Source organism: Ctenopharyngodon idella, chromosome 13, assembly GCF_019924925.1.
Source record: "Ctenopharyngodon idella isolate HZGC_01 chromosome 13, HZGC01, whole genome shotgun sequence".
Lineage (NCBI taxonomy): Eukaryota > Metazoa > Chordata > Actinopteri > Cypriniformes > Xenocyprididae > Ctenopharyngodon > Ctenopharyngodon idella.
The window spans coordinates 15,217,370-15,242,421 of NC_067232.1; the positions used below are offsets into that span (position 1 = coordinate 15,217,370).

Genomic DNA, 25,052 nt, shown 5'->3' on the forward strand with positions numbered 1-25,052 from the left:
ATAGTTGGATACGATTGGTTTGTGTGATAAATCCCGCCACTTCTTTTCGTGCATGTTCCACATTTGCGAATCAGTCTGAGTTAACAAAATTATGGTGTTAATGGGAAGACTAATTAAAAAGTAAGTAAACATCTCACCCACTTAGATATCACCACTTTGTCACGTCAAAATCAAACTTCAAATGGCCTAAAAACATGATGACTTGGTGAAATTAGGGTACATCTTCGTTTACTGAGCTTGATGACTGATGATCCGAAAATAAGTTGACTATTAAAAAGAAAGGTGTGTGCAATAGGTGTGTGCAAACAGCATCAAATTCTACTGATAAAGAGTTACCTCCATACAGGAGCTGTTTTACATACAACCTCAAGAGTAAAATTCATACCCTACCTGAATACATCTCATTTCAGCAGGAAAAGCAAACCAAGCATGCGAAAATAAACAATTTATCTTGAAAATTAATAGCACCCATATTGTTGTCTCTGCCTTGGTGTCTGTTTGTGTCATTCTAAGGTGCATGTGGGTCTCTTGGGATAATATCATGTTTGTTTGTTTTCTAAGCTGACAGCCGTGATGACGAAACCATGGTCCAGGAGGACAAAACGTCTGCAAAGGAAGACCATAAAGGTAACATATCTGCCTGCTCCCAACTCCTGCTCCAGCTTTGGTTGTAATTCAAGCAAAAACTTTGGCTCAAATGTTCCCCCGGTTTCGATTTTAGTCTATGAATAACATATTAAAAATGTATTAGTATACACTACTGATTAAAATGTTTGGTGTTGGTAAGATTTTTAATGGTTTTGAAAGAATTCTTTTATGTTTACTTCATTTATTTGATCCAAAATACAGTAAAAAAAAACGGTTACAATTTAAAACAACTGTTTTCTATTTTAATCTATCTATTCTATATATCTTAATCTCCTTTCTCTGATCGAAAAAGAAACTGTATCTGTTTTATACCCACAACTAGGGCTGCAAAAAAAAAGAAAAGAAGAAAAAAAAACAATATGCAACACAATAATGAAAAATTATAAAGTGTGTTTCAGGTGAATATTTTAAGTGCATTTAAAAACAAAAAATGACATAACCAGCTCACACCTTTCACAATACGCATATGTGCAATATTTCAGTAAATGTGATATATTGCGCAGCCCTACCCACAATGTTTGTTACCTCCTGTGGTTTAAAATGAGGTAAATATCATTTTCATATTCAAATAAAACCTGCACCACTGACCTGACAGTAAATAATAAAACAGTCTTGACATCTTGGGTTTGAAATGCGAAAATCTGCTTTCCCACACCACAGAAAAAGATTCGCTTAAAAAATTAGCAATAAAGTGAACAATCTGGACTCTTGGGTGCAGTGTGATCAAGAGTCCTTGGGCGGCTGGTTATTAGAGCTGCAGTTACGAGTGTGTGTGTGGGTGATATAAGTCTTACTTTCCTGTTGGACGCTGCATGAGTCTCGGTTTCTGTAAGTGAAGGACGATGGCCTCAAGGGCACCATATTGCCCAGGTGGTGCGATATGAGCCTCACACAAACAGCCAAACTACCCCACACACTTCCCACTCCTCCATTGATTATGTGAACGCATGTCTGTGTCCCTCTGAACTGCGACTTCAAACGCTTTCCACGCAGATGGAGTCAGGGTGGACACGTGTGCATTAAATCCTGTTTTGTGTCTTTCATCTGATGTAGTGTGTATGTGTGTGTGGGCGAGGGCAAAATTGATGTCTTTTGCGGCCTTGTATCCCACTCCAGAGCAGACACAGGTGTTAGCTGGAACCGCACAGATGGATACTCTGACTCTCCATCCCTTTTAAAAGAGAGAGAGGGGTGAGATGGGATGGAGAGAGACCTAAACACAAATTAAAGGCATTAGGCTGAAACAGCTGCTCCAGTTCACTCCAAAGTGGCGGCTTAATACCGCTCGGTCTTAAGCAATGGGTCGCCTATTTCCCCGCCATTAAAACCATAATTTAGAACTCATCAAGTTAATCTGAGAGCTGGTGCACCAATATTTCATCCCAAAATGTACACAGTTATTAAATCTTATTGCACACTCCTCAGCCATTTTAGTGAGTATAGTGATTTGCTAGCTTATACATCACATTTGTTATTTGTTGTTTGAATATAAAACATGAAAAAAACCTAAGCCCAAGGGGCCTTGAGCTGTAACCATTTGTTTTTATTTGATACGTTGGCTGTTCAAATAAAGATTAAAATTGTAGTATAATATTATTTTATTGGCTAAAAAATTATTGGTTACACTACAATGCAAAAATTTCAGGTCAGTAAAGTCAGTTTTTTTTTAAACTTTTAATACGTTTAATACTTCAGCAAGAATGCATTAAATTGATCAAATGTACACTGTAAAAAATCAAAAGTTGAGAAAACTTAAAAGTTTAAGGCAACCAACTGCAGGAGATTTTTGAGTTCTCTCAACTTGTTGTAAATTGAACTTGTTATACAACAACAAGTTAAGAAAACTCCAAAATCTCCTCCAGCTGGTTGCCTTAAGGCAGGAACACACCAAGCCGACGCCGACGAACTAGTGGCGACGAAAGCAGACTGCGGGGTTGGCTCACGTCGGCAGCACCTGGGTCCAAAGTTGCCCTGACACACCAAACCGATGCTTGACAGCCAGCGGCCAAGTAGCACGTCCGTTCTGCGCCTGCATAAGGTGAAATGCCTTTCCGTACCAGCAGGTGGCAGTAGCTGAACAGCCAATCAGAGTGATCAGAGAGCTCCGACGCTGATTCAACATGTCGAATCGGCCGAAGAAAAGCAAACGAGGACCAATTTCAGCTGACGGTGCGAAACACACTGAGAAAACTTAGTCGGCCGACGAACAAAAACTGCCCAACGGCCGACTGTTGGCTTGGTGTGTTCCTGCCTTTAAACTTTAAAGTTTTCTCAACTTTAATTTTTTACAGTGTAAGTGAAGAATTTTAAGTTGTTCCAAAATTCGTCCTAGTCATCAAAGAATCCTGGATAAAAAAGCAGCACAACAACATTAATAATAATATTAAATGTTTCTTGAGCAGCAAATCACCATATTTCTGAATTAAATATTGGTAACACTTTATTTTTAGGGTCTTTTAACTAGTTGCTTATTAGCATGCATATTACTAGAATATTGGCTGTTTATTAGTACTTATAAAGCACATATTAATGCCTTATTCTGCATGACCTTATTCTACATTCTTAATCCTGCCCAATACTTAAACTTAACAACTACCTTACTAACTATTAATAAGCACTAAATTAGGAGTTTATTGAGGGAAAAGTCCTAGTTAATAGTTTATATGTGTTCCCTATACTGAAGTGTTACCAAAATATTTTCTGAAGGATCATGTGACACTAAAGACTAGAGTTACGGCTGTTAAAAATTCAGCTTTGCCATTTTTTTAAAATTATATTAAAATAAAAAACAATTTTAAAATGTAATAATATTTCATAATATTACTGTTTTACTGTATTTTTGATTAAATAAATTCAGCCTTGGTGAACATAAGAATCTTTTTTCAGAAACATTGAAAATCTTGCTGACCTCAAACTTTAGAATTTTAGTCTAATTCATAAAAAAACTATCTCTTATTGGTTAAAAAAAAAAACCTCTATTATTAAGAACAAAAATAATATCAAAGTAACTGAAGAAACCCTAAAATGACAATATTTTTAACAAATTTTATTGTGTTTCTTGTCAAGTTTAATTATTTTTTTTAATGGTTTAAGAACACTCCTATGAACACTTTTCATTTTGGTAAAATCACTGTAACAATTTTTCTTGCTACTTTTTGCTTTTATGTTAAAAGGACTGCTGAATGTGGAGTGTTTTTGGCTCTCATACTTAATTTGTTAAAATGGAAATTGGATCTGTCTCCACACAACAGAAGATGCACCTCTTTTAATAACAAACACATTTTTAATGCAGTCCTGCCCACTAAAAGCAGACTAAAGCCCACTAAAGTGACAGTTAACTTGAGTAAAGTTCATTGAACGATGTCAATTCTGGTCAGTTTCTAATTAATTTCAAACCAATGTAATCTTTATCAAGTGTCAACAAGCTAGCCAAATGGGTTTGATTCCCATAGCAACCACCCATAAGACACCACCTCTAATGCAAGGCTTAATCCTCATTCCTTAAGTAACTCACACACAGACGCAGATCATACACTCACATTCTCATGTTCAAACCCTGAGTGCACCTGAAAGGACATGGACTTAATCAGTGGCTTAAGCCATGATCAGTGCCATACATACAAATCCACAAAACACACACACACACAGAGAGTGAAGAACATCTGCTGCATCCAGTCGAGTACCAGAGAAAGGGTCTCCGTCTCCCAGATGCTGGGAGTTTTCTCAGCCATCCCTGATCAATTAAACGCCTACAGCAATTCCTTGAATGAGAGAGAGGGTGAAGGACTGAACATTTGCATTCAGTTTCCACACTGACTTGGTTTCTCACTGTAAAGATGTCAATACTATATAATACTGCATTCACACTATGTCGTAATTATGTAAATAAAGCTCTGTATGCTTTCAAATCACTCTCGTGGTACTTTGATGTCATACACCGATCAGTCTGCACAGGCGTCGCTTCAAGTCGAACACACATTAAATCTGCTGTGGTCAGGTGGTACAGCGGCCATGTGGTACAAGTCGTAGCTCTCAGAAAATTACGAGTTTACACATTGAAATTACAGGTTCTACAAGCATGTGAAGGCTTTTTACAGTCAGAATCGTTACAGTAATTCCGAAATGCCGTGAGCGCACCTTTAAAATGTGTAATAATGTAGTTTGTGTGACAGTAGAATGCTAATAACAGAAATCCAGCAAATGTTTTGATAATAATAGGAAAACACAATAATTCTTGAGTACTTGAGTGACTGTTGTGTTCAACTGGAAGTAGGACATATTGAGTTAGTTAGTAATAACCCATGATGTATTACCCCATATAAATAACTCAATACTCTGTGATATTGTTCATATTTCTTTTGTTTCAGACTCTGTAGTGTGTTCTCTTTTTTATTGATATTGACATTTCTACATATATTTCACTGATACATGTTATTTATGTGTTTGTCTTTTAGTGGAGGTGAGTCCAACAGCAAAGAAGAAACCTGAACCTGAGAGAGAAAAAGAGAAGGAGAAGAAAGAAGACAAGGGAGATGATCCACAAGTTGCAGGTGAGATTACACATCATTCACATACTGCTTTTCCCCACAGGATGTAGTAGAAACATGTCAATACATACAGATTACAGAAAATAAGAGCTTATTTATAAGACAAAAAAAGGCATAGACAGACATAAAACTATGGAGAGTTAAAGGTGGCATATATTTTATGATATACTACTTTATATTATCCAGATTAATAGCAGGAGATGATTATAAATTAGCCATTTGTAGTTTTATTCCTCTGAAAAGTATAAACACTGACTTAAATGTTGATAATCAAAGCATCTATATATAATGATTAGCGTGACTGGTAAAATCTGATAGTTGTGCATACTAATAATGGCTCCAACATTGTATCTGCTACTCTTCTACAACATTGCCTAAGGTTTTTATATTGTGGATCTGGTTATTCCTCTCACTGATAAGACCAGTAATGATTTATAGATAGTTACAAGTGAAATTGCTCAAAATTCACTGAAAGTTTAATTAGATGCAGAAAGTTTTCTGGCATGTGCGACTTGATAACCATAACAACACTGATCAAAGGAAAGTTGAAGAGTTGGTAAATTAAATTAGTTCATAATGACAAAAGTCTATGAATGTCTAATGGATAGAGCGTGATTTGTTCACTTTATGAAGAAATTATGTTAATGGGAACGGCAGTACAGTGGCCTATAACTTATTAGCACACTTAGGCCATTAAAAAAAATAAAGATCATTAGATACAAAATATTAAATCTTGTGGTGTCTGCAAACAAATGATTGTCCTTTTCTCAAACATTGACTTTTCTTTTTACCAGCTGGTATTTAGTCAATAAAAAGAAAAAGAAAATCAGAGTAACTAAAGGTATAGGTCATCACGTTATGGACATTTTCCAGTAAGTCTGAATTCTGGAAATTGTCCAAGTATGTTTTATCTCAATTTTGAAGACTATATATCTGTTGTTTTATAATTTAAAATGATTTGTTAAAAAATGCTTAAAGTGAAGTCTTTTTTTTTTTTAAATGCTGTTTGATGTGAACTTCTAATGTAACTGCATTCATAATGACATTCAGCAGCCCTCCAAAGTCCTTACTGGCTTCCTGTAAAGGAACTGAGAGCTTGGAAAGCTCTATTCTTGTCATCAAAGGTGTGACAGCTGATTTTGTCCCTCTCTCTTTTTTTTTTTTTTTTTTTTGATTGTGTATTGATTGATTGTTTTCTATGCACTTCAAATACTTGTTGAAATTCAAATGTTCTGAAAAGAGTCTGCTGGGATGGCTGGTTTGCAGCTTGAATGCCAAGGAATTTCCTAATCTCTCAATTTGTCATGAAAATCCTATTAGTAAAGCCATTACAGGTTTTCAAATCTGACATTTTGTGCATTTAACCGTTTTTTTTTTTTAAAACTCGCCAAACACAAAGCGCTGACGTCTTAATACAAGCCTGCTATCTGTGACCACACAGCCTTGTTAAATGCAGACAACTTAAAGCTGAAAACAAAAACACAGTGTAGTGTTTTCTCACAGGTATACGCTGTCAAAAAGCTGTCAGCCGTTTGAAGCAGTACTAAAGGGCAGCAGAAACAGCTGTCGTGTTTTTAATGTTCTAAGTTTCATACAGGAGATCAAGTAGTCTAATGCACTTAAATATGCCATGTATGTGTGCATGTGCGTGCGTGCGTGCGTGTGTGTGTGTGTGTGTGTGTGTGTGTGTGTGTGTGCCACCTTAGGCAACAGATGAGCATCATCAAGGCCCGCTCTCTCCTTTTGCCATTTCCTTGATCGATTACTTAGCCTCAGATGAGGCTGTCCTCCCCTCACTCTCGAGGGCAGGGCTTCAAATTTGTCTCAGAGCCCCATTATTAAAAATGATAACTGTAATCTCACCGGCTGCCGGATTTGAATGAGGAAATAAAGGGACGGTAATTCTGAACTGGATGAATTATGAATGGAGCTTTTTGAGAAGTGAGCAAGTTGGAAAGGACAATGTTATTGGATTAGTATTGTTTTTTTTTTTATCTGTTAATATGTTAATCTGTCTCATTCTGTCAAGGGGGCGAGAAAGAGGATAGCCCAGGAAAGAAGATGCCAACAGGCCAGACTGATGAAGCGGGAAAACAGATGGAAGGTAAGACCAGTATCATCACCTAATTCAAGAAAGAGAAAGAGATGTACATGGCGCATTTCATGTGGACTTATCACATGTCCCGTTTCTTTCTTTAAATCTTTAGAGGCCAAATCCCGTGTTTTTTGTTGTAAGAACTATTAGAGATGTTTTATAAATTATAATGTATATATATATATATATATATATATATATTTCTTTAATTAATTAAAAGGATATTGGACCGAAACTACCCCATACTGTGAGACAGTAATGTAATGTAATATATATATATATATATATATATATATATATATATATATATATATATATATATATATTTTTTTTTTTATATATATATATATATTAATAAAATATAATAATATATTATATTATTATATTTTATTTCTTTATTATTTTATTACATTTAATTATATATTTGGTTAATTATGTTATTTGTTTAATTATCTTATCATTCTGTTTTTGAATGATAAGAATTTCTTTCACTGACCATTTGTTGAAAAAAATACATCCTTATTTTATACCCTGTTCATGGTAAGTGAAAGTGCAAGATTATGTCTTTATAGAAAGCGGAATTATACATAACCGGACACAAACAGTGGTATAGATGTTTACACATTCAACATGTTCACACATTCATTTAATTATGCCCACTATTTGTGCACACGAAACTTAATTAAAGTGTTATGTACACAGATAATGGGTAACGATTCCCATTTAGACACAAGCGACAGACTAATACACACAGAAACGCACACACACTTACACAAACACGCCAGTACCAGATGTTAAACACGGAGAAGGTGAGATCGATACAACATATTTAAGAGGATAAAGCCAAGCACGTCACCTCACCATACGGTGCTTTTAACAAACACACGGTCACGTTCACACACAAACAGCCTTCCATAACACCTCAGTCGAGTGTTTCTGAATGCTTTTGGCACATGGTCATTAGGGCACTGCTGCCAATTTTAAGCAGGTGTGTCGGCTTGTGTAACTTATGAAGTCTAATGGTTGCACGTGTTAGCATGGGCATGGGTTCTGAATAAAAGCATCTACTAAATGACTGACTTACATTGAAACCAGTATCACAAATAAGGAGCCCTCAGCTCGAAATGCTTGTTTGTTTTGTTGTCTGTATCAATATTAAAAACATAAAATTGTTTGCTCAGTAAAGTACCTAGACTTTTAGTACTTGTACTTTTTGAAATTGTATTCGAAGTGAATCTCACGTCCAACTTGTTCACATGCCTTTCCCCTGAACAGGCCCTGTGTGATTGATTTGATAACTTTGCGAAAGATTCATAAATTAAATAAAGTTCTCTTAGCCTGAAGGCACCTATGAATAAGTCTGGCTTTGCTAATGGAGGGCGTTTTTTCGGCCGTGGTGGATTGCGGCTCCTGCGGTGGGAGTCGATATCGCCTCTTCGCCTGTATGCAGGTGAGATTTACTGCAACGGCTGCTGAGCCTCAGTGACTCTGAATCCAATCAGAGTTTGTCTCCTCATCTCTCACTGTCTGCCTGATGAAGGAGGGGGTTTTCACTCTGTCGCACCAACTGAGGTTTGGCCTGTTTCTGCATGTCATTTTTTGATTACATCTTGCAAATCGCAAGACTTATTTTGCCTGATTAAATATGATATTGCAGTGATAATGTGAATCAACAGCATGTCGCACATGATGGTTGGAGAGCAGGTGGATCTTAGATCGGTGTAAGTCATCTTAAGAAGATGTTGTTTTTGGAAAGCTTAAGAATCCCTTTTGCTGTGTCAGTTGCTTCTGTCTGTTTAGGACTGGTGGGAGAAAGAGAGTTTGTGTTTTGTGTGTAGGGCAAAGCTGTAAGGCCACAAACAAGAGATGTGCTGGTGTATCAGTCGATAAAGAGGGTGGAAGTTGTAGTTGATTTGAATGTATTCAAATTGTGATATAATATTGGTTATAATTAATTATGCCTTATTTTGCCTAATATAAAATAAAATAAGAAGATAAGAAAATAATATATACAATAAGTCTTACTACATTTATATGTGTACTTATTTAGTACATTGAGAAAACTGTAGTGCATCTTTGTCATGTTACTCACTTAAAGTGTATATTTTATAGTTAATTATAGTTATAGTTTATAGTAATAGTTAGTAAAAATTAATGAACCCAATTACCAACCATGCTTATCGCATTTGCTACTTAAGATTTTTTTGAGTGTAAAATGATGATGCTTAAGCACCATAAACAAAATTGAAATATACTCAATAATACAACTTATGCTTTAATCAGCACTTAAAGGGGAATTTTTTATTGATTGTACAGGCCTGGCTTTTTGCTTCAGTTTTTTCTGTTTGTAACTGGAGTCCATTGTTTGTTGGTTGTTATATACTAGGTGTGTAACGATACCCTCATTTCATGATTCAATAATATCACGATACTGAACTCACAATACGATATTATTGCGATACTCCAAGACATATGGTAAAAGGTTAACAAAAAATGAAGTGTTGATTAAAATGCTAAATTTGGTATTATATTGGGGGTGGAAATGAATAGGCTTGGACTTGGTGCTGATATGCACAGGACAAGGTGACACGAGAATAAAAATATTCATGATTCTGAAGCTGAAAATACAGAATTATTTTAGACTAATATGCTTGCACTCTGTAACTGACTAGATATATTTAAAATAATGTAGGCCACTTTTTGCTAACACAAAACATTTGGCATTATCAGGACCCACAAATATTCCCCCATTGCATTATTATACATTATATATATATATATACACACCGATCAGGCATAACATTATGACCACCTTCCTAATATTGTGTTGGTCCCCCTTTCGCTGCCAAAACAGCCCTAACCCATCAAGGCATGGACTCCACTAGACCCCTGAAGGTGTGCTGTGGTATCTGGCACCAAGATGTTAGCAGCAGATCCTTTAATTCCTGTAAGTTGCGAGGTGGGGCCTCCATGGATCGGACTTGTTTGTTCAGCACATCCCACAGATGCTCAATTGGATTGAGATCTGGGGAATTTGGAGGCCAAGTCAACACCTCAAACTCGTTGTTGTGCTCCTCAAACCATTCCTGAACCATTTTTGCTTTGTGGCAGGGCTCATTATCCTGCTAAAAGAGGCCACAGCCAGGATGAAAGGATGTACATGGTCTGCAACAATGCTTAGGTAGGTGGTACATGTCAAAGTAACATCCACATGGATGGCAGGACCCAAGGTTTCCCAGCAGAAGATTGTCCAAAGCATCACACTGCCTCCACCGGCTTACCTTCTTCCCATAGTGCATCCTGGTGCCATGTTTTCCGCAGTTAAACGACGCACACGCACCCGGCCATCCACGTGATGTTAAAGAAAACATGATTCATCAGACTAGGCCACCTTCTTCCATTGCTCCGTGGTCCAGTTCTGATGCTCACATGCCCACTGTTGGCGCTTTCGGCGGTGGACAGGGGTCAGCATGGGCACCCTGACTGGTCTGCGACTATGCAGCCCCAAACAACAAACTGTGATGCACTGTGTATTCTGACACCTTTCTATCAGAACCAGCATTAACTTCATGAGCAATCTGAGCTACAGTAGCCCGTCTGTCGGACCACACGGGCCAGCCTTCGCTCCCCACGTGCATCAGTGAGCTTTGGCCGCCCATGACCCTGTCGCCGGTTCACCACTGTTCCTTTCTTGGACCACTTTTGATAGATACTGACCACTGCAGACCGGGAACACCCCACAAGAGCTGCAGTTTTGGAGATGCTCTGACCCAGTCGTCTAGCCATCACAATTTGGCCCTTGTCAAACTCGCACAAATCCTTACGCTTGCCCATTTTTCCTGCTTCTAACACATCAACTTTGAGGACAAAATGTTCACTTGCTAGCTTATATTACACTAACAGGTGCCGTGATGAAGAGATAATCAGTGTTATTCACTTCACCCATATATAGTAGTTTATTGTAGTACTGACACTAAAACTAAAGTTGAATCATACACTATACATATTGTCACTATCCATGATACATGTTGCATTTTTGTATTGCGATATATTGTGACACGATAAATTGTTACACCCCTATTATATACAAATAATTTTTCATATGTATTTAATATTGATAAAGTGTCATATTAAGCAAAATTTGTACTGAGACATCCCTATCACAAATGTGAATGCAAATGCTTGGCAAACACATTACTGTGTATATACTTGATAGAGTGACCTTCATATATCTGTTCAATTGAACTTGAAGTGTTATTATTTATGGAGCTCATAAAGAGTTGCTTTATTGCTGCTATATTGTTCTGGAGTCACATGAAATCGAGCTTGTGTAGCTAAGTTAGTTTGTGTAGTAGTTTCAGATCTGTTTTGAGACCATTGAAGCCAATGTTGTGTGAGGGGGAAAAAAAACTTGAGAGAAGACAAAATGGAAAGAGAGGCAGAACAGGCTTTCGCTCCCGTTGTCTCTCGTTCTCGAGCACAGTGGGCAATCAGTGTTTCTCAGCGAGAGGAAGACAGTTCAGATTTGTTTCATTTTGGACACTTTTTTTTTACTTGTTCTTTTACTCTCTTCAACCCTTTGTTTTCTGTCGGATGTCATGGTGAGGCTAAAATGGAGTAGTTTGCCAGCTTAACTCTTGGATATCAGTCAATATTCATCATTTCCTTTCTCACATCCTCCGTAGTGAGATCACACGGCACCCATTCTCGTACCCATTCTCGTACCCATTCTTCTGCCTCTCCAAAAAGAATTTCTATTCACTCAGGAAATCATCAAAAGAAATCATTGTTTATTTAAGTGATATGCTCACTTATTTATTTGTTTACTTCTGCAAGCTACACCCGTAGGAATCTCCATGTAACGTTGCCCGGGTTTGGATCTGCTGGGTTTTTGTTCCTTGTGTATTAACTATTGATTGCGGCCAAGTTTTCGAGACTGCGATAGTGATGCCATCCCAGTCCTGGTGAATGTGGCCCTGAGGCAGAAACCCAACAGTATCCTCTATGACCATCTGTTGCTTGTGTTGAAGCCCTGCATATTTCTAGCTTCTCAGTTCAGTAAATCCTACTGAACAACAAAGGAAGCCGCTTTTGCCAACTGCTATCATTTAGTCATCCTCAGACAACTTTTTTTTTCTTATTTGGTGGCCTGTTCTCATTTTCCCCCAGTCTTGTCCCCTGCAGCTATATTTATTTTTCAGCAGCGTGACAAAGCTAGTTTTATAATAGTGTAGCTTTTCCAGTAATGACCTGCCTTTTCCACTGAGTGGCAGTGTACTGAGACAAAGCACTGCAGGATTTGTTGCATTCTTTTGCAAGTCAGATTCATTCTGTTGAATCAGTTTGTTCAGACAGTTCATGTAAATGAACTGATTAAAAACCAAGTCTGCTTTTTATTTACCTTATGTTGCAACATGGAAGTAAGCTTTTTTTTTTTTTTTTTTTTTTTTTTGTGAATGTGTGGGCACTTTCCGATTCATTAGCTGCTATAGTAAATCAGTGGGAAAATAACAAAATGCAGTAAATGCAGTAAATTTGCACTACAAACCATTGTGTTTATGATTACAATAATAAAATAATATAACAAAAAACAGAATGAGGTGAATTGATAGTTAGATGATACTGTTTTTGTCTTTTATATTTTAGTTTTTATTTTATTTTGTATTTAGCTTGAACTTGTCTGCTTACGTTTAATGCTCTCACACTAATTTAGATCATTAAATCATTTTTTTTAAAAATCACTGTTTTTGTGCCAGAATGTGAAAATATTAGGGGTGTAACTACACAAACATGATGGTTCGGTATGTACCTCGGTTTTGGAGTCACGGTTCGATATGGGTTCGGTACAGCAGGGGGGAGAAAATTAAACATAAAATTGCTTCTTATTATTATTAAACTGTTTTTTTTTTTTTTAAACAAAGGTGTCTCTGTGTTTAAATAAATTCAATTATTATTAAAATTTTCTAAAGAATAAAAAAAAAATCTATCTTAGCTAATGCTTTAAACCAGGGCTCGTCAACTGGTGGCCCGCCAATCATCTTCATTCGGCCCGTGGCACCCCAATCTCTCTCCACCTCTTTTCCTGGCGTTGCGGCTAAATTTGGTTAGATACGTGACTGCAGTGGCGCCTGCAGCTGTAGGGCTATATATGCACTGTTGGTACCATGCGTGCTCCTCCGACTGACCTGAGAAACACTTTCCGTGCGAATATTTCAGCAGTTACTATGTGTGCTCCGTATTTATGTCGACTGAACCAGCGATACCTGCCATTCATGAATTAATCATTCTTTTGTCTCGATTCTTTATTTTCCGTGAATTGGCCAAACGCGCTTGCATAATGATCTGAAACGATTTGGATTTGTTCGGACCGCTCTGTCACTGAATCATCTGTAGTTGTTTCTCGGTCAGTAACAACAAATACAGAACAAATAGCACTGTTTTATGTGTTTCACTAGTTTACTTTGAACTACGCACCACGGCCCAGTGGATAACAGAACGAAAGCTTAAAGGGTTAGTTCACCCAAAAATGAAAATAATGTCATTTATTACTCACCCTCATGCTGTTCCACACCCGTAAGACCTTCGTTAATCTTCGAAATGCAAATTAAGATATTTCTGATAAAATCCGATTGCTCAGTGAGGCCTGCTTCAGGAAGCTTTGGAGCGTTATGAATCAGCGTGTCGAATCATGATTCGGATCGCGTGTCAAACCGCCAAACTGCTGAAATCACGTGACTTTGGCGCTCCGAACCACTGATTCGACACAAAAGATTCATAAAGCTCCGAAGCTTCCTGAAGCAGTGTTTTGAAATCGGCCATCACTATATAAGTCGTTATTTTGTTTTTTTTGGCGCACCAAAAATATTCTCGTCACTTTATAATATTAATATTGAACCACTGTACTCACATGAACTGATTTAAATATGTTTTTAGTACATTAATGGATCTTGAGAGAGGAAATGTCATTGCTGGCTATGCAGGCCTCACTGAGCCATCGGATTTTATCAGAAATATCCTAATTTGCGTTCCGAAGATTAACGAAGGTCTTACGAGTGTGGAACGGCATGAGGGTGAGTAATAAATAACATTATTTTCATTTTTGAGTGAACTAACCCTTTAAAGGAGCTGTGTTTATTCCCGGTCACCATTATTAAAAAGCATTGCGACATCTAGTGAGAAGCATTTCAATTCGACACACACCTCTCGTTTACAAACTACAAATCACTCGATGATTAAACTAGTTTAAATCGGATGAAACAGCCTCAACATTCCCAACAAGACTGATGAAGAAAACAGGAGAAACGTGCCATGAATGAAGATAGAAGACTTTTAAATCCCAAAATCACCACCCTTACAAACATTTACCATGAATGAACTGTAGTAAATTACCATGGTTTGTGGAAATGTGGAATATTTATATCGAAAACTATGTTATAGCCATTTATATTGCAATATATTTATTAGGTGGGTAGGGGAATATATAATTCATGTCTTTGTTAAGGTGTAGTTTGTACCTGTGTTTAGGCGTTTTTTATATGCCTATATAACATATTATTATATAATATAATTTGACAGTGGTAGTGAGTAGCCATGTATGGTTTTACCTGTGGTTACCAAGTCTCATTGTGAGAATATTTTCATTTAAGCCTAATAATTAATAAAATAATTTTTACCAATAAGACCCCCCACCCCCGGCCCACCTAAACTTTTTGATTTGATAATCCGGCCCTTGAATGAAACTACTTGAAGAGCCCTGCTGTAAACTATATAGAGAGCTCTTACTTACATTACTATAATATTAAAGGTTAGAATTAACAACAGACCCAAAATTATTAAATTCAGTTGCTATTTATTTTTAGATATAATAATCAACACTCAAATAAAAAAAATAAAATAAAAAAAAAAACATGTAAATTGCACATAAGGCAGGTTTTGCATTATCTTCTAAATCTAATTATAAATTTAATTTTCTACTTCAATTCATTTTTGAAATATAATCATTTACACAGTGGCTGTCATAACTTGTTTTCATGACAAATTTGTTTAAACACAATAAATAATCAAGACATTACTAACAGGTTAAGTAAATGTAATGAATAGGCTAATATAGTGCATATACAAAATGCTCCTCTCTAAAGTTTATTTCTCTAGCGAAATAACATGCTGTTGACACTAAATGCCTGAGTTAAATATAATGCTACGTGAGATATTATTCTCAAGCTGTTTTATTGATATCTTTCCGCAGATGAAACACTGGTTGAGAGATTACATGTAAACATATCGATCGATCATCTCTTCTTCTTCTTCTTCTCCTGTGCTTTTTACTGGTAGCAAACAGCGTTGCATTACCGTGCACGCCCGCTTCTGGATTGGAGTGTGGGCTCACCTGTGACTGACTGTATTCGTCGTGTGACTGTATGAACCGAACCGTGACGTCCGTACCATTTGGTACGGGATGATTACATGTACCGTTACACCCCCAGAATACATATGTAAAAGATTGTACCCTAAGCTTCAATGCATTTAGCAGTTTATGCAGTTTATCATAAAAGTCAACAATATTTGCAGTTCACAATGCCAGCTTTCAAGTATAAGCTAGTTTAGCATGCAAGCAAATTTGAATGTAGCATTTTTTATGTAGCAAATTCAGCATGATTATGTAGCAAATTATAAGTTTTGTTGTATAGCCAGCTATAGTTTCAAAGTCCCAACACTTCTCTCCTAATTGTGATCTTCCTGTTGTGTGAAATGGGAGATGTTGACCACTCAAGTAATCCTCTTCTAGTAGAATCACTTGAGCGAGGTCACACTTCCTCTCTCCATTGTGACTTTCCTCTGCATGCACCTCTGTTGGGTTGCTTCTCTGATCCGCCATCCATAGAGGCTTTACATGCTGGAGAGACAGGTGGAGGCAACTGCCTTTTTAATTGGCTGTTTAAATGCGACTTCCCTTGTTCTGTTTATGTGCCGGGGAGATTGTGGAGGTGAAGGCAAAGCTCAGAGAGCTTCTGTCAGCCTGTGGCTAGGGCTTATCACAGCACAATTAGCTATTGCCCTGGGCTCAAATATCGCAGCGGTCCTTGAAAGAGCCTGGTATTAGCCAAATTTTCTGCATAAATGCAAATATTCTTGCACTGTGTCTTCATACTGCCCCAAAACTGTCCTCACACTTTGCTTTGGAGCAGGACAGATTAAATAACACAAAGACAAGAACAACATGCACTTTAGCGGCCATAGTTTGTGCAATTGCAGCCTCCCCGGAGCTGTAGCTTAGTGGCATGTTGTGGTACTCATTTAAAAGAAGCAGTTTCAGCCCCTCAAATAATCTTACTAAGCTCCAAAGTTCATTCAGTTCAGTTTTTGTTTTAGTCAACATAGTGTTTATTTGATAAAATAAATGAAATTAAGTTAGTATTTTATCATCATATTTAATAATTTTAGTCAGTTTTACTGTGAAGAATAATTTATTGTTATCATTATTATTGTTGTTGTTATAGTTGGTAATAATAATAATAAAAAATATATAATAATTATTATTATTATTGGCAATAATGATAATAATAATAATATTAAATCTCATTTAAGTCTATGAAAATAAAATTTTATTTGACACAAATATGAAAATGAAGCCAGATATTCAAACATTAAAGTCCCCCTGTTTTGAAAATCAAGTTCTTAATGTTGTTTATATGTCTGTCTGGTGTTTTTAATATGCTTTAAGACAAACCATGTGCAAATTCGTAAGTCAACACCATTGCTGAGTATTTTCTCTTTAAAACTGCAGTGATCTAAAGACAGTTTCAAAAACACGGTTTGAAATCACTGGTGTTTGTGATGTCACAAACTACCTTGTAACCAATCACGTCAACGTACCGGCGGGCTTTAGCATATCATTAACTATGAGCGCTCTGAAGTAGGAGAGTCTCAAGAAGCCAGGTTATCCCGGTTTATTTTTCAGTTGATATAAAAAATTTTTTTAAAAATTGGGTAGATTTAGCAATATAGAGGGTGTATGATGTATATTACGATGATATGATGAACTATATGCCTTTCTCCACTGACGTTCTAAGGTGTTCAGATAATTTCTAAGGATACTGATTTTCAGAAGGCAGCTGTCTGACTCTGACTCGTAAACGGGAACATGGTTTGTGTAACATTAGCAACACATTATTAGCAGCTGTTTGATAATGTAGTCAAGCAAAAGGCTAATCATATTAATTTACCATCATGTGTCTGACGTTGTAAAAAGTGATACCATTGTGCAGCGTTTACCTCAGTAAGTTGACCGAGTGGATCTCTGAGCTTGTGCGAGTGAGTGGTGAGGCTAATTAGCATTTTCATAGATCCACATATAATAAATGAAGCAAGGGTGTAGAGTTACATTCAAGCTATTTTAAGGCATGATTTTTTTTTTTCAAAAAAAAAAAGTTTAAATGTGTCATTTTGTCAAAGCATACAATTATTGACTACAGGGGGACTTTAACATATAATTTCAAAAGGTATATTAATAATTATATGTGTATATGTGTTAGAGGACAGGCTTGATGAAAACCGAGCCATATAAACAGCTTTTGGGCTGAGGCGTCACTGTTGAATTCACAGACAAATATGACCATCATGAACTCTCTTCAGCCAACACAACCATCTACTGATGGACCCTGGACTTCAAACACACCTGATCTGACTGTCATTTGTGCCCCAGTAGAGCACCCAGAATGCATTGTGTGTGCTCTCCATTATGTAGTCACCTATGGCCCACAACCCTGTTAGCATCAAAGCAGGGGGAATGCAGGAGAAGAGGAGTCCTGCTCAAATAAGCTGGAAGGAGCATGGCTCTCACACTGTGGCTTTGAAGATCTTCTTTTGATCAGCAAGCTCGTCCCTCCCACAGCCCTCCAGACGGAGTGTGTGAAGAATATGGAGGCAGGATAAATCACGGCGAAAGTGAAGAGTTGCTGAGGCACAGGGTGCAGAGCTTATATTTGATAATGGCAGTTTTGTTTTGCTCATGCCTATTCATTTTGTCCCTCTCACACATCTCTCTCCCTCTCAGACCGTGCAAAGGTGTACAAAATCCATTAAAAAGTCACATAGAATTTAAAAGCTTTAATGCATATTAAACAAAAGAAAATAGTGAGAGATATAAAGCCACTGACAGTTTGGCAGGAACAGAAAACTATGTGACAGTCACTTTGAAAACTGGTGCTGCTGATAGTATTGCTTCTTTGGAACCTGTTTTAACCTCTTTTCTGTTTTAATGGCCGTCGTGTTCTGAATATTCTGTTTCTGTTCTGTGTCAATAGACTCAACAAAGAGTGCAGACATCGGGGCGGACACCAGTCTAGAGCCTGCGGATCCCATGGAGGTTCAGGGTATGGTTTTCTCAAGCTTTTTTTGTGTTATATACCTCTCTAAGTACCTTAAATGTATTCTTTTTAATTTATATAAGTAAAAACCCATAATTGAAATCCATAGATTTTTACACGTTAATGAGAAGAACATTGAATGCAAGCAGCAAAAACATATTTTCACATATGTAAGATTAGGTAGATAATATTTTTGGAAATTAATACATTTATTCAGCAAGGATGCATTCAATTGATTGAAAAGTGACGGTAAAGACTGTTCTGTTCTGGTTTTAATAAACGAACTTTCTATTCATCAAAGTATCCTGGACAAATGTATAACAGTTTAAAAAAATATATAAAAAATAAAAGCAGCACAAATGTTTTCAACATTGTTAATGATAAGAAATGTTTCTTGAGCAGCAAATCAGCATATTAGAATGATTTCTGAAGGATCATGTGACACTGAAGACTGGAGTAATGATGCTGAAAATTCAATAAATTACATTTTACAATATGTTAAAATAGTAAACAGTTACTTTAAATTGTAATCATATTTCACAATATTACAGTTTTTCAAGCAAATGCAGTCTTTGTGAGCATTAAAACATTACAAATTCTTACCAACCTGAAACTTCTAAACAGTAGTGGATGGGGTAAATATGGATTACTCTAGTATTTGTGACCATAAGAAGCTGTTTGAAAACATGTTTCTTTTGAAAGATTGAATACTTCTGTATATCGTTGTGTTTGAATGTGAAGACCTTTGCTTTCTATATTCTTTCTATTCTTTTTCCAGCAAGGTCTAAAGGTGCTCATGCATCCTATTTTCTGCTGCTACAACTTTTGTTGAATATAATCTCATGCCGAGGATTTCGCAGTGGGTCGGGTTCAAAAGCAGACCACACATTATGCTAAGTCACTCGTTAAGTTTTCACAGCAAGCTCTGCTACCTTTGACAGCTGCGTTTTGCGGCTCTTGAGGTCATGGCAAAGGGGACGCCCTCTTTTTCTTTTTTTGTGGTTTTGAATCATAGTTTTTGGACTTGTAGTCATTCCCATATCATTTGAAGCAGAGAAGAGTAAAACAAAGAGAAAGTTACACTTGCACTCTAACTTTTTAAACACTTTATTTAAACAGATCGTTCGACCCCCCCCAAAAAATTCTGTTTTGTTCACCCTCTAAAGCTATTTGATTGCTTTGTGTGATGAACAGACACGTAAAGGGTTAGTTCACCCAAAAATTATCCCATAATTTTCTCACTCTCAAGCCATCCTAGTTGTATATGACTTTCTTCTTTCAGTCAAACACAATCAGAATTATATTACAAAATATTCTGGCTCTTCCAAGCTTTATAATGGAAAGTGAATATTAACCGAGATTTTGAAGCCCAAAAAAGCACATCTATCCATCCATCCTAAAAGTAATCCATATGGCTCCAGCAGGTTAACAAAGGGCTTCTGAAGTGAAGCGATGCATTTTTGTAAGAAAAATAACCATATTCATAACTTTATAGATTATAATCACTAGCTTCCGGTAACATCCGTCTGCGCATTCACGAGAGAGTCCGGCGTATGACATAGGACGTATGATGTAGGAGTAGCGTAAGCTTAGGTGAGAGTAGACGCCTCTCGCGGTTCAAACAAATAGGGCGGGCAACAAATTCAAGCTCTTCCAATATTTCTCTTTAAAAATTCTAGTTTTAGACTTCTAATTCGTGACCAGTGTTTTGTTTTGCTTTAACCTCTGCGCTTCCACATTCGTCAACAGGTCAAAGTTCACTCTTCCGCCAGAATCAACTAGCGTATGGAAGCCAGTGATTCTAGTTTATAAAATTATAAATATGGATATTTTTATTACAAAAATGCATCACTTCACTTCAAAAGGCCTTTATTAATCCCCTGGAGCCGCATGGATTACGGACGGACGGATGGATGTGCTTTTTTGGCCTTCAAAATCGGTTACTATTCACTCCCATTATAAAGCTTGGAAGAGACAGAATTCCTTTTTATATAACTCCGATTGTGTTTGACTGCAATTTAATATAACTCCGATTGTGTTATGGGATAATTTTCATTTTTGGGTGAACTAACCCTTTAAGTCAGTATATGGGATGATGTTCAAGTTTTGAGCATATCTTTTTTTTTTTTTTTTTTTTTGAGTCAATTCAGTGAATTGGTTGTTCCAGTTCACAAAAACAGTCTGAATGATTAATTTATGACTCAGACTAATCTGAATATCGACTAGTGTACTGACTCAAAGATATAGCTTATTGGTGTGGGAAGATTATCAGTGAATAACAAATTAACAAAACTATTATATAGCTTCAGATGACTTGGAAAATAGCACAAAAGTTGTACATACAAACTTTTCACAACCTTTTTGTTTGGTTTAGAACAACTTGAGGGGGAGTAAATGATGACAGAATTTTAATCTTTGGGAGAACTATTGCTTTCAGCTCTGAAAACACATTTTAGACTCATGTTACATGATGAGTTTATCATATGGTTTCTACTTCGACAAATGATGCATTAAAAAAGGCTGCCGTTCCCCTCCCTTTACTGCTTAATGTGCTTTACTGATCTGCTACAAACCTCCCTGCTCAATTCTCCTCAGCGCTTTCAATGTGACCCTTAAACCAAGCGACCCCATGTTCTCTTTTCACATCTTTAAAAAAGATTTTTTTTTGTTTTTCCAAGCATGGCCTTCTTGGCCCGAGAGAACTGGAAGCCTTTCAGACCTAGAGAGGACCTCTTCTTTGTACAATGGCAGCTCGTCAAAGCACATCTTGTAACTTTAGGCAAATGCGGCCGGCAATACAATGCTACTTGGCTCTGTAGAAACCCTTCCTCGTATTTCTCACTCTTTTCTTTGAGAGGGCGGAATACAGATGAGAGGAACCACTTAGCTTTTCACAGAGGAACGTGCATGAGAAAGATCTGTGGTATTTACACTGAAGCCCTCCCCACCGGGTTTGTTTCGACTCAATACCTTTTAATTGCCTCTAATTGTTTGAAGCTTCACCATCACACAGCGACGCAACAGAGAAAAAAGCCCCACACATAATCAAGTGCCTCCCAGAATGCTTTCTCTTTCTCTTCCTCTCCTCAATGTTGTTCCAGAGAAAATATGCCTGCCCTCGCCCCGCAACCTTTGAATATTTACATATGAAAATGAAGTTTGCTCTCCACATTTAGCACTTCATTAGCTCTCATGGTCTGGCTCTTTGAAAAGGTTGCCCGCCGTTGTTGCGCATGAATAGGCCTGGAATTACATTGATGTATGTTTAAATGATGAGCTGAACTCTACCGTTACCTCGCACAAAACGTTACAAAAGCCGTACTTTGGTCTAAAATGTGGCTATTCACTTGCAGAATACAGTATTTTACATGTTAGGTGATGAATGCACAGCTTGAAGACCACCCTGAGCTTCTTTACCTAAAGTGAGATATCAGGTACTTCTTATGCTACTCATCTTTTCCAGAGGAGAAGAGCTTGATTCATTATATCATATCCGTTAACCAAACATACCCCTCCAAGTGAAGGACAGATAGATAATGCCTTCGACTTCTGAGATATCGAGTGGTTTTACTCAACAATCCTTATGTGAATGTGCGGACGGCTGTAAGCTTGTTCTCTTGTTCTCCTTTCAGTCGAGTTCTTTTCCATTAACCTCCTGAGTGACATGTGAAAACTGTCTGGCGAGGTGCTTTTGTGAGTCACTGGTTCGATTACATTGGTCCCGTGACCCAGTTAGGCCAGGGTTATTGGTTTGGTTGTTTGTGGTCGGCTTTGAGCTGTTGTGAGAGTCAAACGCCTTTGAGAACCTAAACCATCCCGGCATTCAGTGGGATGGTAAATATTGCAGGTGTCTTGACTGTGAAAGAGACTCTCTCAAACTCTGTTGAAGCATTTCGGATGATTGGCCCTCCTAAAAAAAAAAAATATATATATATATATATATATATATATATATATAAAATCACATCCAGTTGCATTTCACAGAATTTCACTAGACATTCTTGCAGTCTTCAGAAACAGTGAGAGTAAAAGTGGAATAAAACTGTGGTGCATTTCATCTACAGATGATTTCTCATTTCAAGCAGATCACTGTGAAGTAAAATGTTTAGTTTTTTTATGTTTGTTTTGTGAGTAGAAGAAAATCCATGCACCCTGTTTGCAGATTTATAATTGTACATCTGTTGTGCCAACTTTGGTGTCAGAGACTATTTTTATGCTTCCTTCATTATGTACATGTCTGTTGACGTATGCAAATTCAACTTTCGTAGTATTTTTAGAGTTATACACAGTACCGTTAAAAAGTTTGGGGTTGGTAAAAATGTCTTAATGTTTTTGAAAGAATTCTTATGCTCTCCAAAGCTGAATTTATTTGATCAATGCAGTAAAAACAGTAATATTGTGAAATGCTGTTAAAATTTAAAAGAACATATCTATTCTTAATATAAATTTTAATTTATTCTTGTGATGGCAAAGCGGAATTTTCAGCATCATTACTCCAGTCTTCAGTGTCACATGATTCTTCAGAAATAATTGTAATATGCTGATTTGGTGCTCAATAAATATTTCTTATTATTATCAATGTTGAAAACAGTTGTGCTGCTTAATGTTTTTCTATAGATGGATAGATGGATGGATGGATGGATAGATAAATAGATAGATATGTATCCTGTTTGCCACCTCAAATCAAAATTAAATTCAGGAATTTAAAAGGCACTCTCAGTTCAATTCTAAATATCACACAACTCTGATAGAAATGATTCTGGTAATTTTTGTGAAGGCGTTGGTCAACAACCAGTCCCACTATTTGAGTCTCGAGTAAGCAGACATATATCCTGAGGATTACTTCACGTTTACTACAGTCCTGCTTTGGCCTTTGTCTGTAACGTCTTTGTTGGAGGTTTGAAGGGGACGAGGAAAGATGTTGATGCTAGCCTGACACTGCCGGTCATTATTTGTGTGGCGCAGTCGATTTATGCTGCCTAACAATAGACCCACAAGCCCCTCACGATCTCTAGAGCGAATGGTTGGTGGAGGATCTAATTTTCTGCTTGTCTGAATATGAATATGACTTACATCTGCCCCCAACCCCCCCAACACACTTCCCTCCCTTTCTCTATCTCCCTCGCTCACTTGTTTCGTCTTCCGTGCTTTGTGAGTGGCCCAGCACTGACTGTAAAGATACCACCCACACAAAGACACCATCAAACTTTCATTACGCCTAAGTGCAGTTAATTTCAAGGGAAGCATATGAAGCAAAGAAAATACGACAATTTATCGAAGCTAGAGCACTCAAACGCCAGACTATCTTGAGCTCGCTCAGCCGTTGTGCAGAAGAGAATTACCGGAGTCTCCAATGGACTGCTGTCAGGATAAATAAATACATAAATAAACCATGATAAATAACCAAAATACGTCATTTTAGGCCACTTGTATAGACTTAGTCTGGTTTTTAACAATAAATATATCATTTTTTTGTGACTTGTGAGGATTTGAAATCGGAATGGCATGATACTGTGACTTCAGAAACCTGAAATCAATCTATAGGCTGCTGGGTATGGAAATGAAATTCAGTTGTTTTCTCTCACATTTCTGGAGAAACAGACTCAAGTGCCTGGCTACCCTCCGTGTCACATTTCGCACACTTTTTCCTACTTGACAGCCTCTGGCTACTTTATTTGTTTCACAGCACGTCAGACTCTCTTCCCGAAAGACCGAACTCATACTGTTGTCGGCTGTAAAGCTAAATTAGAGAGCTGGCAAATTTCTGCAGCGTCTCCTGACGTACATGGCAGCAGTTGGAAGCGAGCACAGGCATTGATTGAAATTCCAGCATCTCGTTTTTTCAAAGGCTGGTTTGTTGTGTTTTGATCAGCGCTGCTTATTAGGAGCCCAAAGTGGCAGGGCTCCCTCTCAGCCCTGACATTATTACATGGAAAGAGAGACAGACGGAACGTCAGGAGGAAGCCAAGTCTCAATTGAGCATGCAGGTTCACTCAAGCGACAGCCTTAACTTTCTCATTTTAGTGCCTGTCCAGTGGCATTGCGTCTAGGCAGTGCTGGGGGTAACACATTACAAGTAACTTGAGTTACGTAATCAGATTACTTTTTTCAAGTAACTAGTAAAGTAATGCATTACTTTTTCAATTTACAACAAAATATCTACGTTTTTCAAACAAGTAACTCGTTATTTTTTCACATTTATTGACTGACAGCTCTCCTGTCCTGGTGAGAGAAATAAAGTGCAGAGGTGTTGTGTGTGCTGTGTAAACATGATTGTTATTGTAGTTCTAGAGACTAAATGTGAGCATGCATTTACTCATCTCACTTGCACAGAAACATTCAGTATTCCTCAAAATAAATAAAAGCAGTGAAATGCAATCAGAATTTAACGAAAAC

General features: G+C 37.2%; 1 protein-coding gene across 2 annotated transcripts in view; it reads left to right on the forward strand.

The window, feature by feature from the left end:
- macrod2 (mono-ADP ribosylhydrolase 2) overlaps positions 1-25,052 on the forward strand; it is a 576,338-nt gene that overhangs the window by 539,069 nt on the left and 12,217 nt on the right. For both annotated transcript variants that reach the window (XM_051917527.1, XM_051917528.1), the window contains 4 exons: positions 562-627; positions 5,103-5,198; positions 7,225-7,299; positions 18,594-18,662. In XM_051917527.1, the coding sequence (XP_051773487.1) occupies positions 562-627; positions 5,103-5,198; positions 7,225-7,299; positions 18,594-18,662 (306 nt within the window). The remainder of the gene's footprint in view (positions 1-561; positions 628-5,102; positions 5,199-7,224; positions 7,300-18,593; positions 18,663-25,052) is intronic.